The sequence below is a fragment of the Grus americana genome, chromosome Z (genome assembly GCF_028858705.1).
Source record: "Grus americana isolate bGruAme1 chromosome Z, bGruAme1.mat, whole genome shotgun sequence".
Lineage (NCBI taxonomy): Eukaryota > Metazoa > Chordata > Aves > Gruiformes > Gruidae > Grus > Grus americana.
In genome coordinates, this window is record NC_072891.1 from 17025166 (window position 1) to 17047428 (window position 22263).

General features: G+C 37.1%; 2 protein-coding genes and 1 long non-coding RNA gene across 12 annotated transcripts in view; 1 reads left to right on the forward strand and 2 right to left on the reverse strand.

Annotated features, from left to right (window-relative positions):
• On the forward strand, nt 1-17432 carry LOC129199103 (uncharacterized). 5 transcript variants are annotated; one of them, XR_008574586.1, is made up of 5 exons: nt 1-458; nt 9231-9327; nt 10482-10875; nt 12975-14109; nt 17134-17432. It is a non-coding gene; the product is annotated as an uncharacterized LOC129199103 (long non-coding RNA). The 5 variants fall into 5 exon arrangements; XR_008574588.1 differs by lacking the exon at nt 17134-17432 and adding an exon at nt 15256-15378; XR_008574589.1 differs by lacking the exon at nt 17134-17432 and adding an exon at nt 15256-15365 and having other exon boundaries at nt 12975-14062.
• Nucleotides 4060-17730, reverse strand: TMEM267 (transmembrane protein 267). The gene is made up of 3 exons (XM_054808925.1): nt 17590-17730; nt 15244-15631; nt 4060-8074 (listed from the first exon to the last, which is right to left on the reverse strand). Exons 2-3 carry the CDS (start codon nt 15565-15567, stop codon nt 7739-7741), a joined length of 660 nt encoding a protein of 219 aa, XP_054664900.1. The 5' UTR covers nt 15568-15631; nt 17590-17730; the 3' UTR covers nt 4060-7738.
• Nucleotides 17598-22263, reverse strand: part of CZH5orf34 (chromosome Z C5orf34 homolog) — an 18268-nt gene continuing 13602 nt past the window's right edge. Inside the window, exons 12-14 of one of the 6 annotated variants that reach the window (XR_008574583.1) lie at nt 21489-21603; nt 20592-20781; nt 17598-17737 (exon numbers count right to left, since the gene is read on the reverse strand). Coding sequence is in view for 3 of the 6 variants with exons in the window: in XM_054808913.1 (XP_054664888.1) it covers nt 21410-21603 (194 nt within the window). In the remaining 3 variants the exon portion in view is untranslated. Of the gene's footprint in view, nt 17738-20591; nt 20782-20981; nt 21604-22263 lie in introns of those variants that run through there. The other 5 variants (XR_008574584.1, XM_054808915.1, XM_054808914.1 and 2 more) reach the window with 5 other exon arrangements.

Here is a 22263-nt window from a genome sequence, read left to right on the forward strand (position 1 = left end):
AAGCCTATTTCCTGGTATTGGAAAGTTGTTTGTGACAGCCTGCTCTCTTTTTGTAGTTTTAAAACCCAAACTACTTCATCACTTCAGGTCAGCTAGCAGGAAGTCACTGATATATATATTATTTAACCATGAAACTCCAAGCTAGTAATTACAGAGTTTGGAACGAGCTCCTCTCTAAAGAACTCTTTTTCTTGGAAAACTACATTTCATCCTAACATTCCCCAGTCAGCTGTACTTCTTCAGCTTTGAATAATTTATTTTTGAACATGCTTATCTGGCCCAGACTCCCCACTTGTTCACATAAGCCAATAAACTTTTTTTTTCCCCCCCCCGTAAACTAATTAGTGACCTAGTGAGATTGAGTAATGCTTATAAAGCACTTTGGAGATAAATGGGAAATGCTGTCACCAAGGGAGTCATGGAGATAGGAATATTAGAGGGAAGAAAACAAGTGTCAGGTAAGTTGATTTCTTTGATAAATTATGAAGGGATATAACATTCAATAGCATTAAAATATATTTTATGTATGTCATGGAACACCTCTGTTCAACTGTTTTTATTTTGAAAGCCTAGCAGTTACCTCATCCAGAAGGTTGGTAAATCATTTTCTCCTGTATGTACCTCTGCAAGTCCTTTCCTTCTCCATGAAGTAGACTATTCAATTATTCCTAAAGGCCTGCAAGTATGGGTTACTTTGGGATAGAAAGTAAGGAGAAATAGCAAATACCCTTTGTAAACATGACAGGAGAATGTTTTCAAACATCTTCAACACAAAGTATTCTGCTGTATTGCAAAGTATTTTCAAGTCTGGATATAGGACAAACTTGGAAAATTTTAGTAAAAGTGGTTCTCACTACACAGAGAAAAATCAATGTTTGTTACCTCTGTAGATGTAATTATGTCAGTGTGCTAAATCAGCTGGAATCTCAACTGAAAACTAAAGCTTTTATCTCCATCAATAAAATAACTCCTGCCAGGGAAACTGGAGTGGTATCCTGGCATGAGAAAATATCACCAGTGCCAGGGAAATAGTGTGTTCTCTAACTTGAGTCAATACTTCTCATTTTGGGAGATCCCCCCCTGCCCCCTTCCGTAGTTGGTATCATCTGCCATCAGCAACTCAGGAACATAGCATTCTGCTGCAATCATGCAACTCACCTTCACCTGTGCACCTGAAATCTTTCACCTTTCACATAAGCTTAGAGTATGTGTACACTATGTGGCAATGCGAACAAACTCACTAAAAGGCCAATCCTTCTGCAAGCTAGGGAGTAGAATACAGCTGCGCTGTAGAATACACCAGTAGAGCCTCTTCAAAGTCAACTTTCAGGGAAGAAGGAGGTGCATTCTTTTAACAAATTTCATATTCCAAGTCCCCATACACTGGAGCTAAAGCAAATTATTTTTTTTTCAAATAAATGTAAACTGAACAAAGACTTAGTACTGAAAATTTCAGCAACAATAAATATACTAACTGCAATTGTTAAATCTGTTAAAGTGAAGCTCCTGGCTTTGGAGAGGTTTTGAGAAAGAAAACAGTCTGATTTTACAATAAATGTTTGTTCTGCATTTTAAAAGTTACAGTTCATTTAAAAAAGCTGATCATCCCTCTACTGCAGTATGTCAGTCTAGAAGTGATGTTGAGTGCCTCATAAGAACTGCCTTCAGTTGCTTCACTTTTTCATGCTTCACTACTTGTCCAAGAATCTCCTGGATAAAATACTCCTTGAAGAGATAGTTTCCTTCTCCAACAATAGGAAATCATGTGAAGGACAGAAAGGCAAGCCCAGTCTACAAACCCAAATTCAGTCAGCTGCCATCTAGTTAGTAGGAGCTGTGGTGATTAGAATGCAATTCAGTACACCAGAAGTAGACATCTTTTTAGGAAGAGATAAATCACGTTGCAAGCACCACTGAACAGACCGACTAGCTACACACTGAATACAAAGGGACTCTATGATGGTTTGCTATGAGGTAGATGTCTGCCATTTAGTATGCTGAACCCAGCTGAGGGAGGCATCTGGGTCAGGGACGCTGAAACAGCAGCATACTTTTCATCCAACCTGAGGTAAGTCTAGCACCAGGAGAGTGCATGAAACACAGCTGATGTCTCTGTAGCCATATAAAATTACTAGAAATACCACTTGGTCAACATTTACACAGACATGTAAATGTAAGATGCATGATGCAAGAGCATGTTAAATTTTTACTGTAGAAAACACTTATAAATGAATTGTGCATACATTTTATGGTATGAAGTTGTAAGTGCATTTGCTTCGCTTATTTATGTTTGATGTACAAGGCATACAGAACGTTCACCCAAAAGATGATGACAAATCACTCAAACTTTCACATTAACATGTCTAGAAGAAAAGATCTCTCTCTCCAAGGACTAATGAAACAAAAATTACTTGTGCTAAAAGGTTTTGCTAGCTAGAATATTCTGTATTAAAACTCCTCAGGCCCCAACCATGCTTCCACAGTAAGACTAGGAAATAACTGAGTGCTTGGGTCTACACATTATATACAATTAAATAAACAAAAAGACATAGATGATTTTGTTGAAAATATATTGATAAAGCCTTATTACTTGAATCTTAAGAGTATTCATTTGGCCCAGAAACACTTCATATTTTTAGAGCAGTCATCACAAAATTTGCTTCTAAATTGTTGGCAGTAATATATGAAAAGAAGCTGGTTTTGTTTGAGTATCAGCAATTGAAATTGAAAAGTAAAAGTGAAACTACCAGCATTATAACCTTGTAAATTCCTTACACCATTATGTCTGCTATCTTTGGTTTAATTTATCATAGTTCCTGTACCAGAACTCACAGCTATCAGCTTCTTGGGCTCATCTGTAAAAATTGTTGTGAAGGAGCGGACACCAAGCAGATCAAGGAAACTGCCCCACACCATTCCAGGAACCCTTACTCAATGTTATGCAATTCTTAAGGGGAAAGCCAACTAAGATCAAAGTAAGACTGAATTCCCTTGACAACATATGGAAGGCTCCAAGGACATTAGTAACACTCCTTGGACAAAGGAATTGTTTCTGTGGTGGATATGGCAACAGCATACAGTCTGACTTGGTCAATTACCCCCACAACAGTTTCAGTATACAAATCCATTTTCACACAGATTGTTCACCCATATTTACTAAAACAAATGTTTTCAGTCAATTTGTTTTGACTAAACAAATCTCTTTTTACACACTGCCTGGAAATCCACTTAACATTTCGATCAAAAGGAATTCAGTATAATTTCTTTTCTGGTTTTCGATATTCTGAAGATTTCCTTAACATTGCATTAAAACATTTTTGCTTAGTAGTAGCATACCTGGGTTTCCTAGTCAATGAGACAAACACTCCTCCTTACCCCAGGAAAATTCAATACAAAATTAGGTTAAGCAAATGGAAAATGATTATATGAACATAGAAGGCAAGATCAGTGTGTGATATAAAAATAAAAGAACTATTTATCTTTAATAGTGGGTTTATATGTAACAGAAAAGAGTTCTACAATACAGCATTCAAATTTATAATTCAATGTAGAGGATGTAAAATCTGGGGAATTTTAAGAAAGAACTGAAGGCACCAATTTATTATTTTGAGGGAAAGTGTTACTGCTGTTTTTTTGTAATGAATGCAAAGGGTATTCTAACCTGACAGCTCTTCCTTTGTTTCAATGCAAAGTCTGCCTGTAGCAAAAAAGCAAAACCTAGCTTGTGGACTCCTACCAGTTGATCAAAGGCCATGCTGTGTAGCACGTACAATACAAAATTTCTTCTGCCCTGAATAAACTTGCATAATTGATAGCATTTAGATTGGCTCAATTACTTAAACAGAAATGTACTCTTCTGATGCATTTCATCATTTGGCTTCATACTGACATTAGCTGATGGAATAAAAATATATGTGTTCAAAATTACATATACACTAACATTTCCTTTAGACTGAATTTGAACCCCGTCCCTCTCTGTCTCTCTTTCTGGAACTTTATGTCCATTAGCAAAGTAAAAGTTCGTCTGATAATAAGCTAATACCAATGGCCTGGCTGTTAAAATTATTCCAGTTTAATTAAAACTCACCAGCATTTTCTTTGGAGCATGGCATCAATTACATGTAATTCATTTATCAATAACCAATTAAAGGCACATGATACAATATACTTCACTGTAGGAAAAAGTGGTACCAGTAGTCATGTGAAAATAGATTACATTTTAAGCTAGAATATAAACTCATAGGAAAAATGTGTTCACTCTTTCTGTTAAGGCCAGTAGGGAATTAGGAGAAATTTTATCTTATTTCAGAGTACTGGGGAGAAGAAACATTCTAACATTTTTCTTTTAAGTTGGCAATTATTAGTACCTACTTTTTACAATAGCCTTAAAACATGAAAAAGCAGTCCAGTTCTAACAAAAAAGTAAATCAGAAAAACCCCACATTATCTTCAACTTTGTAAGTACAACTTAAAAATACATCGAAAAAAGTTTAGATTACCATAGTAAATGAACCACTGCAATAACTAGTATTTTAGTGATATGTATCAAATGTTGTGCAGAAAATTATTAGCTTGAGTTTGTTAATTTTTTGTGTAACTCAAGTGCTTTTGGTACTTCACATTTACTCTTTATTGTAATGCATGCAGTAAAGCACAAATTCGTTGTTTTTAGTATCTTGGTTTATTTTTGCCATGGATTTGCTACACGTGGCAACTATCAATGCATAGTTGGAAATATCAATAAATTTGAAATGTACAGGAAATCATAGAATGGTTTGGGTTGGAAGGGACCTCAAAGATCATCTAGTTCCAACCCCCCTGCTGCGAGCGGGGACACCCTCCACTAGACCACGTTGCCCGAAGCCCCATCCAACCTGGTCTTAAACACTTCCAGGGAGGGGGCATCCACAGCTTCTCTGGGCAACCTGTTCCACTGCCTCACCACTCTCACAGTAAAGAATTTCTTTCTAACATCTAATCTAAATCGACCCTCCTTCAGCTTAAACCCATTACCCCTTGTTCTGTCACTACAGGCCCTGACAAACAGTCCCTCACCAGCTTTCCTGTAGGCCCCTTCAGGTACTGGAAGGCCGCAATTAGATCTCCCCGGAGCCTTCTCTTCTCCAGGCTGAACAATCCCAACTCTCTCAGCCTGTCCTCATAGGAGAGGTGCTCCAGCCCTCAATACTGCTAAGAAAATGTTAAGCAACTCATTTGTAATAGGCAGGTGTATCTCCCAGGTGTCATGGGCTGAAACAAATATTTACCATCTCCCTTGTTCTCTCATCTGGCTGCCCACAAATTACAGCATTACATGCAATGTGTCCGTTTACCTTTAAAAGTTGTCAATGGCCTGAACTAAACTTGCCTAAATGTCAGGATGAGGCGTGAGACTGCCATGTCTGTTTGGAGGGAGAGAGAAAGAAGTCGTGTCACACGTGCTTGCTACTTTCCTTAATGCATTTCTAAGTGGTGTTCACCTATTGCTGTGGTAGAACTGATAGAAGAACATATTGAGAAAAATAATATTTTGAAATACAGCTGAAAATTATTGTAACCCCCCCCCCCAAAAAAATAAGAAGAAATACAGAGAATGAAAATAGGTGTTTTTAAAGTACCAAAGATGTACCCATTAACTGATCCTTAAACACAGCTAGAACAGTACAGTACCAATCTTAAGGACTTTTGGTGGACACATAGTTACCAAAAATACTACAGCTACAATCTAAAAAATGAGAAAGTGTAATTCTCCATTTTGTTCCTATATGCATTTCCCTTTGCAACAAATCTGGATAAAGCACAAAATTATACAAATATTATACCATGAAACAAGAATACAGAAAATTTTCTTCACAGATCTTAATGTTCACTTCTTGCAGAAAATATATTCGTTATTGGCATTTCATAGCCTATAGTTTAAAATACAGGTTAGAAGTAAATGAACGAGCAACGCTCTACTAAACCACCATGATTTGTATAAAAGACAGTTCCTGCTCTGAGGGCTCTAAAGCAAGATAGTTCTCATGTTGTTTCTGGGAAACTTTTACATACTATCAAAGACAGAAATCCACAATATGAGGATAATCCTTTAAGGAATGTTCTGCTTTTCCAACCTTCTTTCCAAGAAAAAAAACCTTTTATTCATTTTATAATAAAGGCTAAACAGGCCCACTGTACTGTCAGGCAAGTTTCTATAAGCACACATTTCTAACATGAAGAACGAATAAGGCAGAGACTATTCTTTTGTGGAAAGGCACATTTTAGAAGGATGAAACACTTTCCGTAATTAACTTAGTGTGCTGCAGACAGCCTTTATTACTTTGCAGCCACAGGGTCTCCAGTACCATTTAAGCCAGCCATCCCAGTTAGTATTCTTCTGTATGTTGTACTAGCATACATTTACTAATGTAGTATGAACACATCATCTAGCCTTTGTACCTTCTGATAACTTAAGTTCAGCACATGCTACCCTATATAATCTCTTCCATAAAAAAGAATCCCTTTTGACAGCTATTCATCATAAACTGGAATAATTAAGGCCCCATCTCCTTAATGGACAATGGAGTTCAATGAATAAAAAAATTAACAAAACAATTATTAATAGACATTTCTCAGCTTGTATACTGTAAACTAGACAAAAGCTTAATTTTTATTTTGGGACTTTTTCTGAGAAATTTCTGAAAATGAAACTGCTTACTTTGAATAGTCCACAGGGCAAATTACTATGTTATGAACCTGCAACATAATAACATTTTTCCTTAAGGAACTTATTTATGAGGAAATTTCTGGTTTTGTATAATAATAATAATAATAATGCATTTTATTTTAAAATAATAATGATGATCTTGCACATAATGGAAAATGCTTATGAGTACAGTAGTAAGGTCTTTAAGCAAACTCACATTTTGAGCAATTTTGATTTTCTTATATCCTCCTGAATCTTCCCTAAAGCTTATGTTTTACTGTAATAAATAAGTTTACCTTCACACAATCCTTAAATATTTACTAAAATTCCTTAGTTTCAAATTAAATAATATTCATAATTACTATATTTTTAAAATTAAACAATTTGGCCAACACATAATACTGTAACCAAACTGTCTTCTCGTTTCTAACCACAAATAACAGCTAGTAATTATCTGCAAATTGAGTACCAAGCAACTACAGAGGAATAGAATTTAGTAGAAACACCATGTGATAGCAGTGTTCGATGAGGTACAGATACACAGTTGCACATTGTGAAATACAAACAGCACTTCTTTTAAAACAGTTGAATACAAAAGGCTAACTAATGTTTTTCAGAAGTGCCATACACAACTAAATTGTCGCTAATACTTAGCATTTATATAGTACTTTACATTTTAAAAGTGCTATACAAATGCTATCTAGATGAAATGTATTACCTAAAGGCTGAATACAAATCCAAAGTGAATGGTTACCAGATGAATGGCACCATGACAGTAAAATTACAGTGAGACTAAGTACTTTATAAATCAGCCAGCTATGCACGAACTATAACGGAAGGCCATATATTTTACAAGGAGAATGTATAGATATAAAAGTATTACCATTCATTAAATAGGTTTCTATGACCTCAAGGAATGAGGAGCTCTGACTGGCTCCACTGGCTTAAAATGCCTAACCCGGAAGTCATAGGAAACATAAGGAAACCACTTCAGTGACAAACAAACAGGTTATTTCAAGTGCTAATAGAAACTACCTTTAAGAGCCATCATTCTTATACATCAATGCGAATTCCATGTTTTATAGACATTAATTCTCTAGTGCCTGTTAAATACATAATAAATGAACACAGATGAGGTAAAGATGCTGTAATTGCCACATACAGCCAATATGGCAAAGGAGGAGTTTTTCCAAATGGGCAGATCCAGAGGCCATGACGAATCCCATCACGGATGTGATGGGAAGTCCAGGATATGAACAACATCCAGGGAAGAAAGCACCATGAATCCTTAAGCCTGAGAAGGTGCATAATAAACTTTAATGTCAGAGCCACAACAGGAATCACAGTAGAACAATGAAGAACTGGTCTCTCTGGAAGAGTCAGAGCAGCCTGTAGAAAAGAAAATTATAAATTTGCAATGGCTGCAATCGTGACAAGAAAAGAAATGTTTCATGGATGTTTGCAGGTGCACTATGAAGTGGCTAAGTGGAAGCGCAAAGAAAAACATACTGTTCCTTTTCCACTGTAGTTGATCAAAATCAACAATATGATTATTTAGATGTATGAGAGCTGTGTGCTGCTCTGTCTCTCTATTGTGTGATATGAATCATGCATCCTACTAACCATTACCGGCAGCAAAACAGGGAGGGAGAGGGATGAGGCATGCTATTTGTCATATAGTCATATGGTATACAGGAATTTGTATAGTCTGCTGCACTGATTATACGTGTTTAATTTCAAGATAATTAAAAGGAAAACAACCATACAACACACTTGAAATTTTTTATATGCTGTACTTGAAATATTTCATATGCTTTAATTGCATTTATTTTCAAAAATACATCCTGTATTATACTTAGCACCTGTGAAGATATTTTAGTTGGACAATATCTAAAACAGAACAGTAGTTTCCAATAAACAAAAATATGATCTAAGTTAGAAGTATTTTGATTGCCTTGGCACAGTATTCTTTATGGACAGGCAAACGAAAAGTTCAGAAGCCATCATTTGAATCATTTGTGACTGGGGTTTTTATATCAACAACTTGTTTAATGTTAACTCAGTTGAAAGCCTGACTTTAATTAAGGTGAATGTCTAGCTAGTGAGATTAAATTTAGCCATTTTAAGAAGAGACAATTATGAATTTAATATACATAATTGAGAAAATATTCCAGACGTACTTACTAGCAACACCTAGAGCTACCTCCACAAATTCAAGGATAGTAAAAAAAATTAAAAATAATAATATTTTCCATTTCTAAGCAACAAGTAAGTAGATTCTTGTTTCTGTAAGCATAGGAGAAATGACAGCACATTACTATAAGGTCTATAGAGGTGTTGATGTAATATTAATTGGCACAATTCAGAAATTGTTGAACATTTGGGAAGACTGTAACAGGCACCAGAGATATACTATTTGCACATGAAGGTGCATCTGATTGTTATGTTGAACACACCCCTCACTGCATCTATTGCAGAAAGAAAACAATGCACTGCTATAAGACACCAGCCAGTAGCCTGTTAATGCTTCTGTTAACTGTTGCAGGATTCAACAGCTACAGTACCTGACAGTGGGACTCTGGAATAGCTTCATCAAGTTTTCATGGACAATTTAGACAACTGCTTGGAATCCTGTCTTCTCTGTAAGGAAACTTTGATGTAGCCTTAGCCAAAAAATACAGAGATGGAAACTTATGGACTACCTTGGAATATAAAAGCCTGTATTTTAAACCAAAGTGAACGTTCAAAGGCTTGCAGAAAGCTTTGCTCTGTTAGCTTCCCACCACATGCTTGTCTGTGACACTCTTGATCAGGTGATAGCAGTAAAAAGCTCACAAACCGTCTCAACAACTTTCGACTGTAATAGTATGGACCCAACTCCTTAAAGTTGGCACAAAGGGTGTATTTTCTACAACTTCACTTCTGTTTCATACAAGGAGATTGCTCACGGATTGAAGTAGAAAAATTTTGTGATGGTGAAATTGTTTATCACCCACCCTAGTCAGATTTTTGTAACTGTCAGCAAGAGCCTAAAAAGTCCACATTAGTGTCATTTTGAAAAAACACCCTGGATGGTGATACATTTTAGTAGGGTCTCCTATTGACTGGTCATTATTTCTGCACTTTTAAAAAATCAGTGGCAAAGTCAAAGTCTTTTCCCTCTGCCCTATGGAGGTTATGTGCCAACAGCAACACAGTGAGTAAGGAGAATTTCAATGTTAATTACATATGCAATTTATCAGTATTAGTGTCAATCTTTATCCAGTTTTGGGGACATGACGCTTAAATTGTTATCATGCAGAATTTTAGATGGCAGGGTTGTTCACACAGCAAACATAAGCACTCAATTTTAGCAAGAGAAAGCCCTATTTTGTAATTGCAGTACAGTCATTAGGCTTCTGAAATGCTGTTGCCCAAGTTCTGAGAGAAGAATAGCCTCTTTTCTTTTACATTCTATAACTAGAGGAACATTTAAATCCTTGAGTTGCCAAGCCCAAGAGACAGACATGTAGTCCTATTTGGCAATATAAGCTGCTACACTCTTTCTCCTAACAGGCAAATTTGTTCACCTTTAGAAATCACCAGATCTTAAGAATAAAACAAAACAACAAAACAAAGAAAAAAAAGAAAAAAAAGAAAAAAGTACAAGCCTTTTCTGCCTTGAATCTCCTGGAAAAAGATGATTATGGTTTGGGTAGATTTAGGGGGACATCTATGAGAGAGATCAGGCTGCAGTTGCAAACAGAATTTATTCACAACACAAATTACCTTTCCATTTGCCTATGTGTTCAACCAGGTGCAAGATCTTCTTGAAGTTCCTGCTCCTCCAGCCCCTCTCACACACTACAAAGAGCAGCTGGAGACAGGAGACAACAATGACATGCAGGAGAACCCAAGCAAACTCTTTGCTTTAATGCTCAAAGTGATGCCACGGAATTTATGTAACAACATGGGCTCCCTCACTCATATTCTATGACGCTTCACAAGCCTTGAAGTCCTTAGTTTTGAGGCTGATCTATAAATTCAATGTTAAATTAGCTGTGTGTGCGCGAAGCTTATTCTCCAGTTCCAGAAATGCTCCTGTGCTGCCTAGGTTGGTCAGCAGTGGCACATTAACCAGTTGTGTTACATATGTTTACCAGTACAATCTTGTTTGCCATCGACTGCATTCTCTACACTTTTACAAGCTGGTGAGTCTTAAGTAACAAGCTCGTGATTTCTGTTCATCTGTTCTGCAACATAAGTGTTTGGCTTACAGTCCTGGGGGACATGGGGAGTAGCCCATCATGCTGTTCTTATTTATCAGCAACGTGGAGTATGATTGCAGGCTGCAGTTACTTTTACCTTTAATCAATGAGACAGATTCTTCAAACACTGAATCTTAGACTCTTCTACACTTTTGTGCATGCAATATGCAGTAAAATCTACATGGAATACAAAGACCTACAAATTCTAAGTAGCAAAGTCTTTGTAGACTTTATACTTGTTGCAAAAATAATGTGGGCAAAAGGGCAGATCACATGCTACTTGGTACACAAGTATTTATCAGAGTAAATGTATAAATACCACAGGTGACTATTTACCCTGAATACTCCAGAAAAATAATGATGACACTGTGAAAAACAGCCCAATAGCCAAATGATCCAAGCAGTGAGCTGTGTCAGCACGAATAGGAGTAGATGACTGGAGGAGTGTGAAGGTAGCAACTGGAGGTAGAAGGCAATACTGCCTTGTGCTGCATAGAAGGGATACTTCAAAAAAGTAACCCGTCATCAGATTTAAGAGTGATGTTGAAGAGCTTTATAGACAATTGTGTAAAGTAACGTGAAAAATACTATTGTTAACAAATTAGTAATAGTGGTGTGGTTAGCTAATTAGATTTCTTAATTTATTAGTTACTTAGTAATGTGTTGCATAAGCAGTAAACATTGCAGTCTCTTAAATCAGTTACTCTCAATCGTGCAATGATGGGACTGGAACTAACAAATACGTAGTAAAAAAGTATCCCACGAAGTAATAAATTACATAGACAACAGCCTGAAATTACAACATGAAACTGAAAGGCGCATCATATTAAGCTGAAGAAAGAAAAATCACATATTAAAATCAGGTCTAGTTAGTCAGGCAAGAACACAGCAGAAAAGTTTATGGGGATTACATTATATCATAAACAAAAAAGACTTTGATGGCGTTGCAAGAAGACATAAAACCTGTAACAGAGATTTTTTTTCTTTTTAAAAAGACATAGTCAAGTGTTGTATGACATGTAACTTTAAAAGTAATTAACCTATGTTATTTGGCTTAAATGAAGTCTCACCTAAAATACTATATACAGTTTGGGACAGGACCCTTTAAAGATAATTTAGGCAAAAGGCAATCCAGAAGAGACAAGGAAAATAGTAAGAGGTTTAGAAAACATAAATCCAGGCCCTTCAGATTTTTTTTTTTTTGAGTTATTTAGTCAAGAAGATACTTTTTGTAAAGCATAATGGTTTTGCTAGTTGTAAGAGAAATGTTGTTACTGCTGTTAGGGTCAAGAGACCTACACAGGATATGGTTTACAGATAAACATCCTTTCTTAGCCCAGTTAACATATGGAAGGGGGAGGAGTTTGTAGGCAAATTACTGTGAAAAAGCCTTTGGGCATCTTGCCTTCTTACCTCAGCTAAGTAAGTTTGGCTACTAAAGGGCTATTCTACGTGCAACATCTTGCATTTGCAAAACATTTTTTGGGAGAGCACAGGAATCAGCTATCTTTTGCAGAGAGGTCTTAGAGAATAAAACTCCAAGATCCAACTGAAAACAACAATACTTTAGGCTGGATATTAGAAAAACAATTGCTAGCTGCTTGGGAACTGAAACAACAAAGGGACAAATTAAGTCATGAAATTGCAATAATTTACTTTGTTTGGAATAGTAGGAATAGGCTACACAAACATTTTCCATCATGGAAAGTGTAAGCATACTTAACCTTGCTTCACTGAAGACAGTAAAGAGACAAGTCACCTCCCAGTTCTATGATACAATACAATACTCAACTTTGGTGAAGAGTGTCATCTAGTGGTCACTATTAAGAAAAATTACTGGTAATAATTTCAAATACAAGGAAAAGTACCAATAAAATTTCACCAATACTTTCTAATAACTAGCCATTCATCACTTGCATTTACTGATTTTAAAATAAGAAAATATGCATCAGAATAATTACAGATTTAAATGCTATACAAAAATGTTAATATTATAGGACCCATTAATCAACCAAACTAACTTTGCTTTTATTATTTTACAGCATTTCCATATGCAAAAAGTACAGAAAAGGGGAGAACTAGCAACTACTTAGGGAGGAACAACATTACACACCAGTACATGCTGGAGGCTGAGGGGCTGGAAAGCAGTTCTGAGGAAATTCAGCTTGTTGAATAACAAGTTGAATATGAGCTTGCACTCTGCCCTTGTGGCAAAGAAGGCCAGTCGTATCCTGGGCTGCATTAGGAGCGTTGCCAGCAAGTCGAGGGAGCTGATCCTTCCCTTTCTCCTCAGCACTGGTAAGGCCACCCCTTTGGAGTGCTGAGTCCAGTCCTGGGATCCCCACTACGAGGGACATGGAGCTACTGGAGGTCGAGTCCAGAGAAGGGCCACTAAGATCGTGAAGGGACTGGAGCACCTTGCATTTGAGGAAAGTATGAGTATTGGGACTGTGCAGCCTGGAGAAGAGAAGGCTCAAGGGAGACGTCATCAAGATGTACCAATATCCGAAGGGAGGGAGTGCCACTGAGAGGTCAAGGGGCACAACTGAAACTCAGGAGGTTCCTCCTGAATGTAAGGAAACACATTTTCACTCTGAGGGGGACTGTGCATGGGAACAGGGTGCCCAGAGAGGTTTGGGAGTCTACATCCATGGAGATATTCAAAAGTTGTCAGGACCTGGTCCTGAGCAACCGGCTCCTGGTGAGCCTGCTTCAGCAGGGGGGTTTGAGAAGATGACCTCCAGAAGACCCTTCCAACTACTACCACTCTCTGATTCTGTGAAAATGCCCTTTTTGTCAACGACAAATATAAGAGGGAAACTGACCAAAAGGACAAATAGGAAAATGTCTTTACGAAAAATAGTGACATTGTACATAAACATTTTCCCACTGGAAGTCGCATTTTTACATCTCAACTCTAAGTGATAATGCTTCTTGCATTTAGGTGTCTCCTACATACTAAAAAAAAAGTGAAATCATTTTGCATTTTTCTTCTTTAATTAAAGGATTACAAAGAACAGCAATTTTCCCTCCACCTCCTTCCTTCCTCTGCTTCCTAGGAGCTACTTCCTCTACCATCCACATGAAGAGCATAACACTATTATGAGGAAACTGGAGGCGGACAAAGAAGGTGAGACAGTCAAACAGCTAAGTTACGCTCTGGTTGAATGGATAAAGGTCAGTATCTTCCCCTTCTCCTGTGCAGGTCCATCTGTAGGTGGGGGTGTGCATTTCTGGGCAGGGGAGAGTAAGTAGCAAGTATGTATATATATGCAAGCAACACCAGCGTAATCAAATTGTGAGGACTTGTGCTGCTGAGCAGAGCAAATTCCTGATAACAAGCAGAGTGGCAGAGCTCTGGCTATGGGGACCAGGAGCCTGCTGGGGGTGAGGAGTGTCTGCCTGAGATCTGGAGGGCAGCATTAAGAGAACTGTGGCCAGGGCTGGCACAGCCAGAGCTAACAGAAGGTGTTAATGTTTTGGAGGGTATACAGAAGAGACTGTTGTGGTCAGCGAAAGCAGGGTGTGTGTGTTTGGAGCAGGCAGGAAGACAGGGATATATGTACATGTGTGAATGGGAAGGAGGAACAGGACACATCTAAGCCACTGGAGAACCACTGGAAAAGAATGGCATAATCTGGTAGTACTAATCCTACTGAGAAACGCTGTCCTAACAAGCAGTTCTGCAAATGGATGATGATCACATATATTCCTTGACAGGAGCCAATTAACCTTTTTATTTTTATGAACACAGTCGACGTGCTTTATACATTTATTTTTTTACAATGAATTGTATTTAAGGACAAACTCAGACTGCCTTTTTAAAGGTGACAGCTCATATAGAGCTTGTTTGTAGGAAAAATATTTAGGGCTGGCTAAAACCAAATGCACCACTTGGTAAGACTGAATGAAATCAAACAGAAGCTGGATTATCTACTTTCCAGATATTTCTACACCGTATTGTAAATAGAAATGGAATAATCCACTTTATACACAAAGCATGCATGGCAGCACTTAACTGTTTAACTTGGATAACAAAGCAACTATGTGATACACACAGGATATCATGTACAAGGGCTTTCAGAACTCTTTTTCAGAGCCTTGTAAGGAGCAGAACTTAACAGCAGATGTAAAATATTTTTAGAGCTTTTAAAATCATAACAACCGCATACAAATATAATTCCCATATATCTATTAAAAATGTAGCTAATTAAAATATCATTGGAACTTTTTTTGTTTAGGATATGGTAGAACAATAAACTAAATAGTGACGAAGAAAGAAGATAAACAATCACTGATCTGTTGACTTACCTTTAATGACAGGGAGCCAGCAAGAAAGAAGTGGTCCACATCAATTACAGAGGCGAGGAAGCCAGCCAGGGTGACCTCAGTGAAGTCACTTTTCTTCCTGAGTCCAATCACTATTGCCCAGGACCACATTCCTAGTATACCATGCACTGCATTATCAGAGAAGGCTCGGAGCCAGTCATTTTGCTGAATGAAGGAAAACTGCAGAAGTCTGTCTGCTACAAAACAGAATATTCCCAAACCTAGACTAGAAATAACTGAAGCTGTACTGAAAGTCTGGAGAAGAGCATGGGCCTTTTCAGTCTCAGATGCCATGGCAAAAACCATGTCACAGCACACAAAATGTCATCAGCACATACACTGTGCATTGTCCTTTGTATCGTCAGTTGTTCTGTAAATGTCAGAGAACAGAAAGAAAACTATTAAAGAAAAAAAATCCATTAGCACAAAACATTGCTATCACAGCTGCAACTGAGCATAAAAACCCCAATTTAAATGTTTGTATTTAATATTCCTAGGGAACCTTTGATTTTTGTTGATTTGTTGACTTGAACACTACAGCTCTGAGTGAAAACGCTTGTCCTGTTTTAATTAGAACAAGCACCTTTGTAACATGGAAAGCTCTAACTCCACTTTTTGAAATCTTAAATTTTACAAAATAATTTGAAACATGTCTATGATAATACATTGAGTGTATTTCAAGATTCCTCCTGGTCTTAAATACATGATATTCATCAAATTAAATCCTTTACACTGTAACAACAGTTATTTGTCCAATTTGGAGGATTCTTAGGACTGATGCTAACAATCCCAAATATCTCTCTGCAACAACTGTTAAAACTGTTTCTAATTTATAATCCAAAACACTATTTTCATTTACATACTTTGTAAACATATGTTTATCACCCTTGTACCCCTTTCTGAGCAACTCCTTCAGCTTGGAGACGGTGGAATAAGCATTAAGAAAACCAGAAGACTAAAATATCTTCACCATTTATCATAAACACAAAGATGACAACCATTCAGTCAAGCAGACATAACCCAAACTAACTCCTTACAGATCAAAACTACATATGCTTTTCTTCGGTATGTGCTCCAGCAGCAAACTCTACTGTTGCTTTTAGGACTTGTCTACTGCCTGACACATTACTTTCACAACAGCTCTTTTTGCAGAAAAGAAGAAAATTAACTAATCCCAGTGATTTTACTTTTTTCAAAAGTTGACCATCGTAATTTGAAAATAAAGGTGTTGTTATTAGCATTAATAATCACTTAAAAGTCCTTAAAAACTACATATGTTGTAATTGTTATGACACTCTTTTATAAGATGATTTCTTGGAAATAATAATTGTCCTTAAATAACTGCTTGACACTTCAAGAGAAATTCCAAAAATAAGTCAAGATTTTAAAGACACCCCCACTCCACTCCCATATCCTGCAGCAATTACAGGATACCTGAATTATAAAGACAGAGTACTCATTTCTGTGAGCTCATTTCTTAGCTTTGTCACATTACATGCACTGAAAAGCAGTCTTTGCATGACTTTATCAATTCTAACTGTCCCGACTCTTATGCTCTTCTGTCTTTTTGGGGAACCATGGAGACAGACCAGAGTTTCAAAGCCTACATCCTGTCTAAAAATGGATTCTTCCCAAGAGGTTGCTATTTCTGTGCAATACATTAAATCTTGATAATCCTTTTTCTTACCATTCTATCAGGTAAATTTTTATTCTAAATGGGCTTTTTATGAGTGTACTAGACTTTCTTTAAAAATGTATACTTCTAACAATGTTGACACACAGTAGTTTATTATTTTAAAGACATTATTGATTATAAGCCCCAGAAAACAAAAAATGTTTCTTCTAGTTTATTTGCATGCCTTTTTATTGTAGAATTATCTCCAAGACATGACTAGTGGCGTTGATCTTCATGGGGAAAAAAAGCCCACTGAATCATTTATTTGGAAAACATTAAAAAAAAAGAGAAGAAAGTGTGAATAATACATGGATTTTGCACACAGATGAAAAAAAGTGGGTCAAGTTTAGAGTCTGTTAACCGTGACTGTGCCTCTTCTGAACCAACATGTAGACACAAAGTATTTAATTATTTCCTGAAACACTGGAACTGCCATTTTTTGGTGGATGACTTACAATATACAGTACATTTCTGAATAAATTCCATTTTAAGGAACGAATTATGATCTCACAAATGTTTCTTCTATATAACCATCATGTCAGATTAGATTTTATTTAAAATTACCATAAAATCTGTATAAGAATCCAATCTGTGAAGAGCTGATGTAGCAACATACCTTTAAAAAGCACACCAGTATTCAGACTCAAACTTACCCTGGGACTAGGAGAACATATTTTTTCCATTGCAGTTGCCTTATTCCAGTAGCAAACGTGATCTATGCCTCAGCATTGAGCCTCTTTGCTTTCCAAATCCAGTCTGCCCAGTCCAATGCCAGAAAGACCAAACACCATTTGCTCCATCCTAAATAAATCGAACCAGGCAGCAGTAAGCACTGATACTACACAAAGCTGTTCCAACTCTCTATGAAACACACATGAAAACTGAAAAATAGTAAAAAATACAGAAAGAAGAAGAATCTTTTTAATGAATTCCTGAACAAATACAACTGAGCTAAAAGCAACTTCAGCTAGGGCTTAGAAGCTCTGTCAAAGAAAGCAGGAAAAAGATGACCATAAAAAGAGAGAAGGGCATAAATAAAGATGGAACAAGATAATAATTGAAAGATAATAAACCCCAATGTCATAAAGTCAGAAAAGAGCACTTGCAGCCTTCTGTTTTAAGTAATTGCATTTCAAAATATACAGAGATCTATTTTAACAGATGTGTGCCTGAAAGATTCCCACCTAATGAAACATTTATGAGTGACATTCAGGGATCTCTTTTTAATTTCATCCCATCAACTACTGACCTTGGAATAGATAAACAGAGACCTATAAATTCAAACAGCAACAGAGGTTTGTGTTAGTTCTTAGGCTTACACTACTTTGCTATGGATATTATTAACGTGCATAAAGTATAAAGGAAAAGTATCACCACAGACTTAAAAAAAAAATCCAAAATGAGTATGATTTGAGAATTACATATCACAAAATAAAGGAAACAACAGGACAAGATGTGAATGGGTGTCTTTGAGCCAGAATGAAGAACAGGAAGTAAAAATCTGACTTCAGATTACCCTTAGTCAAGAGCCACATCCACAGCCATAACTGTTCTTTTTAACTAGTCCGTCTCTGCTGTCTTTTATAGACAAAAATGACTGCTGTCTGTGTAAAAATCAAGCCACATTCCCAGGTACAACAGCATAAGTATATATATTCTGCAGATCAAGACTGAAATCAGAGTCTAAAAAGCAAAACTGTATTCAACCAAAATAATCTCTGAAATTACAATTTTTAATATAAAACTAGAAACTGTATTTTTTGTCTGAAAAATAATGATTTTCAGACTCTTTACAAAATATCACAGTAAAGTTTCATATGTTTTTCTATCCTATAAATCTCAGAAAGCATAGTTGTGGAGCTTACATTCTTGTTAGAACAGTGGGAAATAGATGCATTACACAAGAATGCTTAGAAACCTATGGGTGGTCAGTACAGTTAACATATTGAAGGAAAGATTTAGGTTGGGTTTACATAAAACACATGCACACAGCAGCTGATAGAGCAACATTGCTTAGATTTGTGATTTCTCATGACATTTTTGTATCACATAAAGCATTATGCATAATCTCCACTTATATCCACAAAATGCAATTTTGCATTTTGCAAAATATATATTTAGTTTCATTTAACGAAATTACAAAAATGATCTTAACATACAGTTAGCATTTTAAATTACTGACACAAGAAGATATTTAGATAAAAGCTGTAAATATGCATTTAGGGAAATAGCTGACACTAAGAGGCCTTTCAACTCATGATCTAAGAGCAAAACTAAAATCCAATGGCTAAAATTATCATTTAGCAATATTGCTTTCCAAAATTTTTGCCCCAATTTTGCACAAAGTTATCGAGTACACAAATTCATACAGGAATTTAATGCATAAAATTAGGTGAATTATGCACTTTATGCAACAAGATCACAGTAGTCCCCTATAATTCTATAATCTCCTAAAAACCCATTATTTGATATTGGATGTTAATTTATATGAAAAACTCCATAAAGTACAATCACCATTTAAGACACAAGCTCAAATCTTTAATGTATTATCACATGGAAAAGCAGATATGAGCCTAAAACAATCTGTGAAGAACTGATAATGCAAATACTTTTTGGTCAGATGATTATAATGAATTATTGGGGTTGGAGGATGGAAGGAGGCTGAAGAGGAAAGAGGACAAAAGCACGCAAGAAACCAGTAAGATTTTACCAAGATACCGAGGAATAAACTTAAATAAACCCACAAGGAAATGAAGAAAAACAAACAAATCAACCCCTCGTAAAATCAGGATTTAATTAAATTGTTTATTTCAAGGACCATAAATTAAAGTGTTTGAAAAGAGATAGCAAGACATGAAAATGCAGACCTTCTGCTTAATGAATACGTTGGAACTGAGAAATATCTAAAAGAAAGAGTTGGAAGAAATATCCTAAAAGCATATAGTAACTAGAAACAGACCACAGTACTATCCAGTGGAAGAAAAAAAACATTTGTCATCCTAGATGAAAAAAAAAAAGGGAAGAAAAAGAGCTTGAGCAGTTTATGCCTTGCCCTCATTAACTACAATAGCATTCGGATCATAAACAGCTAATCCAGTTTAAGACTACTGATACTGAGATCAGTATGTGTTACTCAAGAGAGGGACGAAGGAAAAGACAGGCATGTGGCAGACAGACACGTAAAATTACAGAGATCAGCAACAATTTTCCCGTCTTGAGAAAAGGGTATGCTTTGTTTCAGCACCAAAGCCCCTCATTAGCCATCTCCTCAGTCATTAAGGAAGAAAAATGTACTGTCATCTTTACCGCAAAAACGGAGCCAAGAGTCTTAGGGAGCCTTACATCTAAGTAACATGCCCGGCTTTAGGTAAAGCACCGCATTACCGTTTATCTTAAGACCTGACGCGACATATGGGTACCAATATTAATAAAAAAAGGAATTTAACGCTGGCTCCTCTCACACTGCTACGGCAATCTTGCCCCGCTTTACCTTCTTCTCAGTAAAACCCACTGCACTGTAAAACGCCCTGGGGGTGCCCTCACCAACGGACCCCCGAAACCCCAACCCCGCGACAGGCAGCCTGGAGCCATGAGAAGCCCGCGTCTACCTGGCCCGGGCGGCTTCCCTGTGCCCAGCCCGCCCCTTCGCGCCCACCTGAAGTCCGACCGCCGGCAGCTGCCCCCTTCTCCCCACGAGGTGAAGCGCTGCCGTCCACCCCGAGCCCCGTCAGCGCGGGGTAAGGAAGCATGCGTGGCCGCGAAGCACGCTGGGACCGCGGCCCGCCCGTCGCGGCTGAAGGAAGCCGGCTGTCTCCTCCCCTCCTCGCACGGTGTCGGGCTTGTGTCTGAAGGGAAAAAAAAATCTAGAAATACTAAAAACAGGGTTTAAGCGTTCACGGTAAGATTAAATACAGCACTGGAAGAAAAAAAATGGTAAAATGCTCTTATTTTATCACTAAAGACATGGTACACCACTGACTGACAGACCACACACCAAAAAGGGCTGAAGATGCTTTAAATAAATATTTACTACAAAACAGTAGAGTAGGAAGCGTTTGGGAAACTTTTTATTCAGTGTTGGACTACTTGGTGTAAGCTTCTGAATAAAAGCACATTTTTACAGTTAAAACTGCTTATTCCTATCCTAGTCGCTTGAGCAGTTAACTTAGTTGCACAATCCTCTATAAGAGATTCAAATAGACATTCACACATTTAAAAGCTGCACAAGCCTCGATGTATTTGTACCGCTATGCTCTATCATTTCACCTGTTCTTTTTGCCTATCCACAATATCCAACGGTGGTACTACAGTGGCAACTGACAGACTCTGCTGGTGTGCTGCGGCATTATCATGGCAACTTATCATCACGCTGCCTTCAGCCTTCCTTCCTCTCGCACCTCAAAGCCTCCTCAGACATAGCCGGGACAGCTCCTATGAAAATACGGAACACAGCTCTTCACATGCAGTGAGGCTTCATTTCCGAGAAGCTGCCAGCAGAGATTCAATATCCTGAATTACTTTAGAAGTTTTTTCCAAAGCCTCCAAGACACACCCTTCATTGATTTCTTCCGGCTTGCTCCCGTTTTCTGTTCTTCTGACAGTAATACCAGATGGGTTGTTTTTTGCAGCAGATGTCCTTTCCAGAACATTGCTATTATCCAATAAAACTTGGGTTATTTTGTTAAGAAAAAAATATCAAACTCTTCCTCTTAATGAAAAAAATACTTCTCCATATTTGAATTCATCATTCTGCAAAGTCTCACATTTCATAGCACAGCAATTACATAAAGCAAAAAAATAAAAGAGTATATTACTTACAACGTCTACAACATTTATAGAAAATGTCTTTAAGACTTCAGTTAATCCAAAAGTTACTTTAAAAAGGAAATTATCTGATGCCACACTGCACAGTTTAACAGCATGCACTTTTCATACTAATAAAATCGAACACTGGCTGAAGGACAATTACAGAATGGTTTTAACCACATGCAGCGCAGCACACTTTTTTGAGCTGGCTGAACAAAATGGGACAATACTGAAGTAGTTGATAAACAGAGAGGTATTGTACTGCAACAAGCCCAAAGGCAGCTGCATCATCCCTCTTTCAAGAGCAGATCAGTAGATGACTGTTAGCAAAACTAATGCAATAACCACTGAAGGGCTTCCTTTTTATGATGATTTTTTATTTTAGTTTTGTACCCTGCCACTGTTTTTGTTTCTGGTGCTGTGATGCAGAACTTGGACAAGATAAATGATAAAACAAAAAATGATAAAAAATTATAACTAAGATAAGAAAAAACAGCTTAAGAGGCTGAGAACAGGATAGA

Coding starts and splice junctions, on each gene's coding strand:
- TMEM267 (XM_054808925.1), bottom strand. CDS start 15,567: ATGGTTTTTGCCATGGCATCTGAGACTGAAAAGGCCCATGCTCTTCTC. Junction 8,075..15,243: donor CTGGCTCCCTGTCATTAAAG/GTAAGTCAACAG, acceptor TCTTTTCTACAG/GCTGCTCTGACTCTTCCAGA.